General features: G+C 41.8%; 1 protein-coding gene across 1 annotated transcript in view; it reads right to left on the bottom strand.

Moving 5' to 3' along the window:
* Positions 1–14000, bottom strand: part of ARMH3 (armadillo like helical domain containing 3) — a gene marked incomplete at its 3' end in the record, with an annotated part of 562435 nt that overhangs the window by 111720 nt on the left and 436715 nt on the right. The window contains exons 19-21 of the mRNA XM_079715021.1: positions 13308–13377; positions 12216–12276; positions 7012–7100 (exon numbers count right to left, since the gene is read on the bottom strand). Of these exons, the coding sequence (XP_079571147.1) occupies positions 7012–7100; positions 12216–12276; positions 13308–13377 (220 nt within the window). The remainder of the gene's footprint in view (positions 1–7011; positions 7101–12215; positions 12277–13307; positions 13378–14000) is intronic.

Below are 14000 nucleotides of genomic sequence, written 5' to 3' on the forward strand. Positions count from 1 at the left end.
CCTGGGGCTTTGTACACTGCTATACAGAATCTTTCATAATAAAATTATGAAAAGAGAGAAATACCTTCTAATGACCCTATATTAGAACATTCTAATTTTGAGAGGAACTGATTATCCACAGAAGAAAGAAGCCTCCATGTTTTTGCACATGGAAGCTAGAGCAGTCTTAATTAGGCACACCAAGCCTAGAATACATCTTGTAACATATTCCCCTAAATCAGAGAAAATTTGGGGGAAATAAGAAGAACAATTTAAAAAGCAACTTTAAGAACAAAATAGCAATAACAGCTGCCGAAATTCCTCTTCCCATATACTCTAGCTGTTTACTGCTATGTTCTTTCCCACCTGGATACCCTCTTCAAAACTAAAAGAAGCAATATTATAGAGTTATATAAGATATCACCATTGGAGGAAGCTGGGTGAAGGGTACAAGAACTCTCTGTACTATTTTTGCAACTTCATGTGAGTCTATAAGTATATCAAAATAAATAGTTTAAAAAAGTAACTAAACTAAAAGAAGCAGACAATTAAAAACTCAAAGGATAGTCTCCCCAAATCAGGAGGGGTTGGCAATCTGTCAAAGCTATACCTATACAAGAACTGCCAAAGAAATCTACAGCTCAGGTCAGTCTTTCTCTTGATAATTTTCAATCCTGTATAACAACAACTACAGTATAACAAGCTCCCAATGAAAGGCTCTCAATTCCCAGTCTCAAGGTGTACCTAACCATGAAGTCATAGGCTTCTGTCAGTGATGAGAGTGCCAGCTGGATCCAGAAAGCTGTGACACTCTCTGGGTTTTCTATTTTTCCCAGTAGGTATCTGAAAGGTAAGGCCATGTACAGTTTCTCTCTTTTTCACAAAGCTGTGAATGCTTGGATGCTATTTAGCACAGTGAAGCTGAACAGATTGTTTTGGGGGCTTTGGGGGCCCCTCTTTCTGCAGGGAGGCAAATGTTGCCTAGTGATCTGCTTCTGAGCTTAGGAGTCAGAAACTCTAAGTTCTAATCATGACTCTGTTTAGTATCTTGTTCCATGATCCTTAGCAAGTCACTTATCCTTCTATACATTCTCCAACAAATGGTGATAAAAATAATGACTTATCACCCAGGGATGCAGCAGAGGGAAAGGGTAAGGACTGTGATCCATAGATAAATGTCAAATATAAAACGCCAATATAAACCTGCCTTTAAATCAACCCATGTTTTCAGACTGTGGAAAGCTACACTATTTAAATGCAGGCTGCCTCCCCAATGCCCCTTCTGCCTGCAGTGGAAGTAAAATAAGCTGACTCCATGAAGTTCCGTTCAAGTATTTCCCTCTCTAACAACTACATGCTTCCCTCTAAACATTCTGTTCATTACTTGGTTAATGGCTTAGAAACCATCTAAGTTTCCATTTTCACTTGGTTAAAAGCAATCCATGTATCTGTAGGTAAGGAAGAAAGAGACAAAGGAAAGAGAAATTACCACGGCTCCCTTTTACAACAACAACTCAAATAAAAAGGTGATGAAGTCAGCTCAAAAGAAACATGATGGAAGGGTAAGCTGGGAAGAAGTGCGAGAGTAGCACTGACATATACACACTACCAAATGTAAAATAGATAGCTAGTGGGAAGCAGCTGCATAGCACAGGGAGATCAGCTCGGTGCTTTGTGACCACCTAGAGGGGTGAAATAGGGAGGTTGGGAGGGAGACACAAGAGGGAGGAGATATGGGGATATATGTATACATAGAGCTGATTCACTTCGTTCGTTATACAGCAGAAACTAACACAACATTGTAAAGCAATTATACTCCAATAAAGATGTTAAAAAGAAAGAAAAAGAAACATGACAACAAATATCCTAATTTTTTTTTTGAGGTCCAAACACAACACTGTGCTGCTTTAAGAGAATGCTGATTCATCATTAATGGAAATTCTACATACCCATGCATCCATTCATTTATTCATTCAAATGTCTTCTGAGCCCCTATTACAAGCCAAGTAGTATGCTAGGAATAAAACAATGATTAAAACACAGGCCCTGGGCTTCCCTGGTGGCGCAGTGATTGAGAGTCCCCCTGCCAATGCAGGGGACACGGGTTCGTGCCCTGGTCCGGGAAGATCCCACATGCCGCGGAGCGGCTGGGCCCGTGAGCCATGGCCGCTGAGCCTGCACGTCCGGAGCCTGTGCTCCGCAACGGGAGCGGCCACAACAGTGAGAGGCCCGCATACAGCAAAAAAAAAAAAAAAAGGGGCTTCCCTGGTGGCACAGTGGTTGAGAGTCCGCCTGCTGATGCAGGGGACACGGGTTCGAGCCCTGGTCTGGGAAGATCCCACATGCCGCGGAGCAACTGGGCCTGTGAGCCACAGCTACTGAGCCTGCGCGTCTGGAGCCTACGCTCGGCAACAAGAGAGGCCGCGACAGTGAGAGGCCCGCGCACCGCGATGAAGAGTGGCCCCCACTTGCCACAACTGGAGAAAGCCCTTGCACAGAAATGAAGACCCAACACAGCAAAAATAAATTAATTAATTAAAATCAGTTGATGATCATCTATTAAAAAAAAAACTACTATAACAATAAACTCTGTTTAAAACATGCATCCAACCTAGGAGGCAGAGAAAATATACCATATATGACATTTAAAAAAAAAAAAAAAAACAAACACAGGCCCTGCCCTCCAGGAATTTTTTTTAAGAGTAAAGATAGATATTTAAGCAAATCATTGTACAGACATATGCAAACATAACAAAACAATGTGATATGCTAAAATAGAAGCCCAAAGTCCTGTAAGAATGTATAGGAAACACACATAGTGTATTTGTTTCCTGTGTAGGAAACAAAACATAGTGACTAACAAGGTCTTTAGCCTCCAGAAGTTGAGAGAAAATACTAAGCTAAAGTTCCCAGGAGGAATGCAGCACAGTCAGTAAATAAAGAAAAACTATTTAACCCAGTATTAAGATGTTCTGTGAAAACAGAATTGGGAGGCCATGGAACCTAAAATTAAGACAGGATTCTTTTTTTTTTTTTTTTTTTTTTTTTTTAAGACAGGATTCTTAACATGGGATCATGGATGGGTTTCAGAAGAAGGTCCATGAACTCTCTGAAATTATATGCAAAATACGTATGTGCAAATGGACATTTTTCTGGATGCAAAGATCATATCTTTCATTATATTCTCCAAGGTAAAGAACTATTTCACTACGATCTTACCCTAAAACTCAGTTTTCTGTCTCATCAGAGGAGAGTTTTAAGACCTAACCTTTTACTCAAAATAGGAGATCTGGGTAGCCTAGAGGTCAGAGAAGAGCTTTTGAACTTTCCATAACTTGGTGGAAAATAGTGACTGCTGAAAATAGGGCAATGAGAAAGGCAAGACTTCTTCCTTTCTATATTCAAGTTGAGGTTAGTCTAAATATATTTCTGCAGTACTCAGATACCATGGTGACAGGCATCATATAAATAGACAGTGGCAGCAGGGAGTAGGTCACGGATTATATCTATAAAACCAACATATCAGGCAGGATTAAACCCCCAACTAATACAGCTGGTTCCTCCTCATCCATAAAACCAAGCCTGAGAATTCCATATGGGAATTTGGAGGGAGACCTCTGGCTACCTCCCCAATAACAAAGAGCTACTGTAGTCAAACAGTATAAGAATAAAAATCACCACTCAAAGTGCAGTGAGACTAAACGCCCCCATTCCAAATAACAAAAGGCATCTGCACCCCAGTCCACTGCTTCCTAGACACCCTAGGTCTCCCGTGTGTCTGACCTAACAACACATGCCCTACCAGTTTTATTTATAAGTATAATTCAACTAATGTTTGCAGCACATGTATGGGCAAGCATCTGTATGCATAAGCATATTTGCCATGATGAGTTTCACACACCTCCCTCAAATCCATAAGTCTAGAAGGCAAAGAAAGAGTGAAAACACGGGCAAGCCAACATATGAGGGGCAGTACCAGCCAAGGAGTGGGTGGGTCCACCACAGCCACATTTATATTCACTGACTGCAATATTATACATTACTATAGGCTCTGATGCATCAGATGTAGTCTAGTATTTTGCAGCTTTCCTTAACACCTGCTGCTCTGCATCTCACTGTATATACTCCATGTATGAACACAGGGAGCCAGGTTCCAGGAGGGCTCACCCAGTCTACGTAGGAAAAGGAGCTAACCTCACTTGGCAAAGAACTCTAGTACAAATGCCTATGCCTTAGGAAAAAGCAGCCCTCCAAGTCTCATCAATGACACTCATATACACCTCCTCTCAAAGTATCAAGGGCCTCAGAATGCCAATCAGTCAGTCTTGAGGTGGCAAATAATTTTTTTTAAGTCTTTACTGAATTTGTTACAATGTTGCTTCTGTTGTTGTTTTTTTTTAATGTTTTAGTTTTTTTTTTTTAATGTTTGGTTTTTTGGCTCGGAGGCATGTAGGATCTTAGCTCCCTGACCAGGGATTGAACCCGCACCCCCTTCATTGGAAGGCGAAGTCGTAACCACTGGACTGCCAGGGAAGTCCCAAGATAGCAAATAATTATACATAGAGCTGAACACGACATAAAGTACTCAAAGAAATAAAGTCAACTGACCAACATAGGATAAAGAATGATCTCTCGCCTCATAGTTTTCTAGCTAGGTTAGTGAACGCTAAGATCCAGAAAAGATAAATATAAAAGACACTTCTTTATCTCTTTAAAAGATAATTGCCAGGCTTCCCTGGTGGCGCAGTGGTTGAGAGTCCGCCTGCCGATGCAGGGGACACAGGTTCGTGCCCCGGTCCGGGAAGATCCCACATGCCGCGGAGCACCTAGGCCCGTGAGCCATGGCCGCTGAGCCTGCGCGTCTGGAGCCTGTAGTCCGCAACGGGAGAGGCCATAACAGTGAGAGGCCCGCGCACCGCAAAAAAAAAAAAAAAAAAAAAAAAAAAAGATAATTGCCTCTTTAAATAAAAATGACAGAAATGTATTTTGGGGTTCATAACATATGTAAAAGTAAAATGTATGACAACAATAGCACAAAGGACAGAATGCAAGGTGGAGGTAGGAGAATAATGGGAAGCCCTGGGCCCCAGGGAGACAGACCAGAGTGAACGGCAGAATGCAATGGAAAAGGCAACGACAGGACAATGAGGAAGAGGACAACAGATGAAGAGGATAGGAGAAAAGCCAGAGAGATCCCTGGGGCCAGAGACAGGGTGGCTAGCATAGAAAGAAAAGAAAATAGAATAAAATAGAAAATAAAACCAGAAGAGGAACAAAGGCAGGCAGAAATAATAACTACTACCACCAACTCTTTAGTACTACAATGTATAACTTCATCCCAGTTATAGACATAAACCATGTGTACTTGTTATAAGTCCTACAATTATACCAATATCCAGAGATTTGCATCATTTTTGTGTTTTCTCTTTAATCCTAAATTTTTAGAACCTAAAAATCATACAACTATCCATAGGCAACCAAATAGTCCTTAATATTAAAAAGCACTGCTCTGACCTAAGAAATTCTACTAACTGTAGTCATTTCAATCGCTTTTGATCTCTCTTTAGCTCTTCTGACATTCCCTCAATTTCAAACTCTCACATAATCGTACTCTTCTCCTAAAATATCAAAATGCCACTATTGCCACTTACTGTTATTCTCCTACTCCCCCTTCACCACCATAGGCAGTAACTGCAAAAAACTTGCTAATCCATTAATTAAAGATCTCTACTTTCCATTATGAAGGACTAAATTTAGAAAGCCAAATTGGGTTGGGAGGAAACCATGTGTCACAAGTGAGACGAATTCCATGGGAGGGTGTGGGGTTACTGGCCCATTTCTCATAAAGCCTCTGACACTAACACACCCTTGTCTGCTCAGAATACAGAGAAGCCCTGCCAAGGGTGGGGCAACAATTTACCACTATAATCATCTGGAGAAGACTTTATTGAACTATCAGGTCACAAAAGCCACAGGACCTATCAGCAAGCAAATGCCTCAGGAAAAATGTCTCCTCTGCTTTTCTGAAACCTCCAAATTAGTTGCACAAAAGAAAGGGGTGGCAAGCCAGCATTAATTGTACCCTTAGAGAAGAGCCACTTCCCTCCTACAGGGGTGGAGTGACTTTACTGAGCTACCAAATGGATACAAAGACAAAAGTAAACACTAATTTGCTGTTTTTGTCTCTGGCACAGGAGGAGTGGTAAAATTGACACTGTCTGTAAACAGTAATAATGCCAGATACAACACAAAGAACAGGATTCCCCCCCATCTCTCCACCCCCTCCCCACCTCCTCTCCCTAAGACATTCCTCCTGAGATTACTCATCCTGAGGAAACACAGAGAAGCCTCCCTATAGTCCATATGCTGCTACCAAATGGAACCAAGGGAGAATCCAAGTTTGTACTGACTCCTCATTGGAAGAATCAATGGAACTCAAATATTTAATTTTTTCTACCAGCTGACAAAAAAATACAGGGAGGAGAAGGAACAAGAGAGAAAGTATGAAATAATGGTATGTGACACGGCCAGGTTTGGATTAGGACAAGGCTGAAATGACAAAAAGAAGAGTTGAAAATAGAAGCATCCTAAACAAACTAAAAAGTTTTTTAAAAAAATTCAGCTTGTGCCCAGGCCTAGGGGTTCATAAAAGATATAGGAAGGGGCTTCCCTGGAGGTGCAGTGGTTAGGAATCCACCTGCCAATGCAGGGGACACGGGTTTGAGCCCTGGTCTGGGAAGATCCCACATGCTTCGGAGCAACTAAGCCCGTGCGCCACAACTACTGAGCCTGCGCTCTAGGGCCCATGAGCCACAACTACTGAGCCCGCGTGCCACAACTACTGAAGCCCACGTGCCTAGAGCTTGTGATCTGCAACAAGAGAAGCCACTGCAATGAGAAGCCCACTCAACGCAACTAGAGAAAGCCCATGCGCAATGATGAAGACCCAATGCAGCCACAAATAAATAAATAAATTTGTTAAAAAAAAAAAAAAGATATAGGAAAAGGGATGAATTCAAAAGAGAAAGTTACCTGACCAGAGCTCCCGCCAGGTATAATGCAGGCGTACTCTACACTTCTTCTGATAGCAAAGTAGTTTATGTACTACCTGAATGCAGCGCCTGTAAGAGAAAAAGAGAAAGACTGGAATAAGCCTAAAAATATGGTGCAACTCACCACAGATACCCTTTAATGAGGCAGCTTTTGCTAAGGCCACAAAAGACACTGGATATGAATCTGTACACATGGGAAAGAAATGAACTTCTACCTGCAGCTTTCTGGTAGATAAATCCTCCCTCCCCGAAAAGGGAACCCTCTTGCACTGTTGGTGGGAATGTAAATTGATACAGCCACTATGGAGAACAGTACGGAGGTTCCTTAAAAAACTAAAAATAGAACTACCATATGACCCAGCAATCCCACTACTGGGCATATACCCTGAGAAAACCATAATTCAAAAAGAGTCATGCACCACAATGTTCACTGAAGCTCTATTTACCATAGCCAGGCCATGGAAGCAACCTAAGTGTCCATCAACAGATGAATGGATAAAGAAGATGTGACACATATATACAATGGAATATTACTCAGCCAGAAAAAGAAACGAAACTGAGTTATTTGTAGTGAGGTGGATGGACCTAGAGTCTGTCATACAGAGTGAAGTAAGTCAGAAAGAGAAAAATACCGTATGCTAACACATGTATATGGAATCTAAAAAAAAAAAAAAAAAACTGGTTCTGATGAACCTAGGGGCAGGACAGGAATAAAGACACAGACGTAGAGAATGGACGTGAGGACCTGGGAAGGGGGAAGGGTAAGCTGGGACGATGTGAGAGAGTGGCATGGACATATACACACTACCAAATGTAAAACAGATAGCTAGTGGGAAGCAGCCGCATAGCACAAGGAGATCAGCTTGGTGCTTTGGGACCACCTAGAGGGGTGGGATAGGGAGGATGGGAGGGAGACGTAAGAGGGAGGACATATGGGGGTATATGTATATGTATAGCTGATTCACTTTTTTATAAAGCAGAAACTATACATCATTGTAAAGCAATTATACTCCAATAAAGATGTTAAAAAAAAAAATCCCCTCTCCCCATCCCACACACCCTGCTTGCACTAATTCCCCCTATCACTAGGAAAAGGGAGCTATAACCACATATAGGTCAATATTCAATTAGGCACTACTGATACCATTCCCTTGAGTATCTTTCCTGAGAGGAAGGATGCACCAGTAGACCAAAATTAGACTACTCCATTCGAAATTGCAAACATAGGATGCAAAAACATAAAATTAAAGACCTTAAGTCTTTAGATCTATTTAAATTTATTTTTAATATAAATTAAATTTTAAATAAAATTTAAATTTTATTTACATTAAAAGTTAAATTAAAAATTCAGTTCTGGGGACTTCCCTGGTGGTCCAGTGGTCAAGACTCCATGCTTCCAATGCAGGTGGCCCGGGTTCAATCCCTGGTCAGGGAACTAGATCCCACATGCTGCAACTAAAAGATCCCACATGCCACAACTAAAGATCCCGCATGCTGCAACAAAGATCCCGCATGCTGCAACTAAGACCCAGCACAGCCAAATAAATAAATAAATAAAATTTAAAATATATTTTTAAAAAAATATATATATATATAAATATATATATACTGGCTGAATGACTCTAAACTGACTGCTTAGGGTGTTTCTTTTATGCATGTAGTGGTTTCCTATTTCAACACAAGACAGTTCCATTTTAACCTGAAATCTTCTTGTGGGGTCCACTGAAGTCTCTACCCACAGGTCTGAGAATCCCTGATTAGAGAGTCCAAGTTTTCCATGTAAGAGTAACTTAAAGGAGAATTTACTCTCCCCAGAGACTATTTCCCCTAACTCCCAAATCCTGGGCCAGCAGTGGGAGTGGCGGCAAGAATCACAGAGTAGACATCCAGAAGAAGAAATTCATTTGTTGGGTCTTCCTACCTCTTACTGCTCCAGGCAAGACTTTTCTTTCTTTCTTTCTTTCTTTTATTTTTTTCCGGACATGCAGGCTCAGCGGCCATGGCTCACAGGCCCAGCTGCTCCACGGCATGTGGGATCTTCCCAGACCAGGGCACGAACCCATGTCCCCTGCATCGGCAGGCGGACTCTTAACCACTGCGCCACCAGGGAAGCCCCTCTTTCTTTTCATATAAGCACCTTCCCCCATTATTACTTTACCTACAGCATTCATACACAGATATGCAACTATTTCGTTTCTGACACAGATTCTGACTTGAGTATTAAGTCTTTCCATGCTCCATATTTCTTCATATTTCACCAGGAAGATTATACACTTATCTGAAATGGTAGAAATTCATTTTGCTTTCAATTTCTCATTGCGCTGTATGTTGCTGAAAAGCACTACATAATGAGAAGTGAGAGCAGCAACCTGGCCTGATGCCCAGCTCGGAGCAGATAAGTTCACCTAAAAAGGACCTGATGCTCCAAATGCCAAAAACTGGAAAGAAGGCTGGAAGTTGCGGGAGGGAGATGTGGAAATATGCCCATGGGTAGTAATGAAGAAAGTGAATTCAGCCTGAGGGTAGGAACTTCTGCCCAGCCTGTCAGCTTGTTATCTTCTCCATCTTCCCTAACCTCAGGACATTCAATCAGGAAGCAGGTGGAAAAAGAACTGAGAAAGCAAGGCAAAACAAAAAAAGGCAGGAACTACTGGGGAGAGGGAGTTAAAATACTTAGTGTAGATCAGGTTCACTGGCCGGGATGTGAGGGTTTGGGTGGACAGTGACATAACTCTAAGTACTGAATATACAGTCTTATCATGTCATCCTCATCTTCTACTGTTACATCCATCGTCCACTTAAATCAGGTAACATTTTTTCTACTCTCTTATCCTTCCTCCATGTACCCTACACTCTAATCCTCCTGAATTACTTTCTATTCTCCAAACATGCCACACTTTCAAGTCTCCAAGCTTTTGAACATGCTGGTCCTCTGCTTGGGATGTCCCTCCCCCACTCCTCTGCATGGAAAACTCCTATTGTTTCTTCATGACTCAGGTCAAACACAGCCCCCTCTGATGCCCCAGTGAGCATTAGTCACCCTGTACAAATCTTTCCTTTGTCATTTATCATAGTAGTAGTTAAGAAAGAGTACAGCCTCTGGGGTCAGACAGACTTGAGTTTGAATCTTGGTGATGCAACCTAACTAGGTAGGGAACTGTGGTAGCCGACCTGCAAGGTGGCCCCCAATGGTCCCCACCTCCTGGCATTCACAACCTTATGGAGTCTCTTCCCACACTGTGTTAGGCTTGGTCTGTATGACCAACAGAAATGGCATGTCATTTGAGATTAAGTTATAAAAGGCATTATGGCTTCCATCCTGGGCTCTCACTCTTCTCTTTCTCTCTTGGATTACTTGCTTTGAAGAAAGCCAGCTGCCATGTCAAGCAACCCTATGGAGAGGCCCACATGGCAAGGAACTGAGATTTATCAACAACCATGTAAGTGAGCTTGGAAGCAATTCTCCAGCCCCAGTACAGCCCAGTAGAGCCCCAGTAAAGCTAACACATTGACTGCAGCCTCTGCCAAACCCTATGCCCAAACTACCCAGCTAAGCTGCTAGGATTTCTGAGCCACAAAAACTATGAGGTAGTAAATGTTTGTTTTAAACCCCTATGTTTTGAAGTAGTTTGTTACATAGCAATAGATAATACACCTGAGAAGGGGTGGGAACAGCTTAGGATTTACTGTAAGAAAGTTTGGGTTCAAGTCCAGGCAATGGTGCTTACTAACAGAATAACCCAACCTCCAGAGCCTCAGTTTCCTTGCTTGGAAAATGAGAAAACTAAGACTATAATAATATACTACAAAATAAAGAGCATATCCTAGAACCAGAACATTAGATAAACAAGCTAAAAATATAATCTGTAGCAAAACAAATCTGATCCCTGAGGTACTGATGTTCAGCGATCCCATCTAAAACAAGCAGAAAACTCATCTGGTAAGTGTTATTTTAAAAAAAGCAGCTTTTCATGGTCTTTGAGTTGAAATAAAGGATCAGACTAACTTTTTTTTTTTTTTTTGCTGTACACGGGCCTCTCACTGCTGTGGCCTCTCCCGCTGCAGAGCACAGGCTCCGGACGCACAGGCCCCGCGGCCATGGCTCGCGGGCCCAGCCGCTCCGCGGCATGTGGGATCCCCCGGGATCGAGGCACGAACCCGCGTCCCCTGCATCGGCAGGCGGACTCCCAACCACTGCGCCACCAGGGAAGCCCCAGACTAACTTTTAAACACCCAAAAGGTATGGAAAAATGCAAACCACAACCTACTTACCTAAAAGTAAAATTTGTATCATTATTTCATATCTAGGAAACCAAAAATATGTAGCCTACAAACAGTCTAAAAAGCTGGAGATCTACTCTAGTCAGAGTAAAATCTTTCATATCTCCCTAGATCCCAGGCCTAGCATTGGAATGAGGTATACTAAGCTTGCTGTGCACCAAACTTCTCTCTTACTCAAAAAAGTGGAGGTACTAATTCTGTTGTCAGACTGAATTCAGATGCATTTTAAGGAATAAAGATAATACATATATTTGAGATCACACTAACATGGCACAGCTAGCTGTTAGGCACTGAAGATAAGAAGAATGCTGAAATAGCAAAGAAGAGAGAAAGCCTAAAGGCTTAAACTTTATTAAAATATGAAGATTTTCAGTCATCTCTAGTTATACTGGTTGTAAAGAATTGTGACAGACAATCAGATCTCCTCAGGAGGCAGGAATCTTCCAGCCTGGCCACTATATACATAATCTGCCTAGCTAGCAGAGTTCTGACTATGTTGCTAGTACAATGTAGGCTAAGAATGAACCAAGAGATCTATCCCTCTGGCCTTTCCATATCTTTTAAATACTGGTGACTCCTTTGATGCCAAAGCCAAGGGATGACTAAGTGGTCTGCTAGTATTCCATATCCTTGGATACAGGAGTCACCTATGATCACTGCTTCAACTCATCAGCCCTGTTCTTCATGCAGTGTGCCTAAAAGTGATAATGAAGATACGTAGTTTGTACTTTTCCCCCCTTCTGGAAAAATGTATAAAACAGGCCATAAAACACTCCCTGACACTTCTCCGCATATAAATGTGCTTTTCCTGAAGTGTACATAAAAATTTTGTGACTATTAAACTTCCCATCACTCCATTCTATAAAACAGATTTGCACACATTAAATGAACCACGGTACTTACACATAGAGATCCATAGGAAACTCCTTCATCATGTGTGTTACAATAAACTCTACCATCAGGTCTGAATGGGAAAAAGAGAAAAATTAGATCAATCAGAATGAAATTCATTGCTTGCCTTTGGGCTGGGAAAAAAACCTTCTCAGTGCACTTTATTTTATATAAGGCACTTTTTGCAACACTTTCACCACCTGCCACTTGTAAGGTAACAAGAAAATTAGTTCTCTCCTACTTCCAGAAGGATACTTTGACCTGCCAATAAACTCAGATACAAGGGAGATTTCATTGTACAGATATTTCATACCATGACACTAATGCAAAATGCCAGAGGGAAATCATATTCTGAGAACCAAGTGATGAGGCAAGCAGAGAAAAAAACTATGGATCACATCCGTGTAATCAGACTCAAACTCTAAAGCTATGTCAGTCTATCTCGTCTTCCTATCACACTCAGTTTGACAGGTATTGACTGAAATGGTCTGGGGAGCTTTGGGTCAATAGAGGCTTAATATTATATAGCCTTAATTACTGTTTCTAAAATCAAGTAGATTTAGGAAGTAGGGCTGAATACCCAGGTGAAATGGGATTAAGAGTTCAGATCATTTACCTGAGGAAAATGCAGAATTCTGGGCAGACTAAATTACCTACAATACAGCCCCCTAGCTGTCAGCTCTGTCAGCCTCCTCTCAGCTTAATTTACTCAGAGGAAGTTTTATATGTCGGAACCTTGAACTTTAAGCCTCCTGGCCAGCTGAGACATCAATTTGGACCAAGAAAGGGAGGGAAGAATTTGAAATCTTGATCAGGTGTAAGATAGTTTACAAATTTAAATCATGTATCAAGGTTAGACTTAGACATTTGTCTCCCTACAAAGATCTTTTTCTTTGAACAAAAGCACCCTTTAATTGAGCATTATATTCATTGGGATTGCTTTACCAAACTCAACAAGAAACATGGTTTCTTAGGCCAGGGAAGAAACCTAACTAGTAACTTCTTCTCTGAGGAAGAAGCGCACATCAACCAGGATCTATCCCTCATCTTAATCATGAAAACCTATCGCTGGCCCAGAAACATGCCAATTTTGATGATACTCACCCAGTACTGCACATACCAAAGGACGACAGGGAAGGTTCTTGTCTGCTGCCTTCTTCCTGTGTCTCATAGGCTTCACATAAAAAAGAAATGAAACTAGTAGACATCTGAACTAACATCCAGTGGCTCACCATCATGTTTTTCATGCAAATAAAATCACTACTGGGGGCTTCCCTGGTGGTGCAGTGGTTAAGAATCCGCCTGCCAATGAAAGGGACACGGGTTCAAGCCCTGGTCCGGGAAGATCCCACATGCCACGGAGCAACTAAGCCCGTGCACCACAACTACTGAGCCTGCGCTCTAGAGCCCGTGAGCCACAACTACTGAGCCTGTGTGCCACAACTACTGAAGTCTGCACGCCTAGAGCCCATGCTCCGCAACAAGAGAAGGCACCACAGTGAGAAGCCCACGCACCGTGACGAAAAGTAGCCCCTGCTCACCACAACTAGAGAAAGCCCGTGCATGGCAACGAAGATCCAGCACAGCCAATAAATAAAAAGAAATTTATTTTTAAAAAAAGAAAATGTGACTGTGTAAAGGCAGCAACAGTAGCAGTTAAAAAAGAAGTTTTTTTTAAAGAAAGTTTTAATATAAACCTCAATGTGATATTTCTGAACATACCTCCAAGTTTTAGGAAATTCCCTGATCCTTCATACTCTTATTTCCCCCACCTCTCAGATGAATAAATCAAAGCAG

The sequence above is a fragment of the Hyperoodon ampullatus genome (genome assembly GCF_949752795.1).
Source record: "Hyperoodon ampullatus genome assembly, chromosome: 1".
Lineage (NCBI taxonomy): Eukaryota > Metazoa > Chordata > Mammalia > Artiodactyla > Ziphiidae > Hyperoodon > Hyperoodon ampullatus.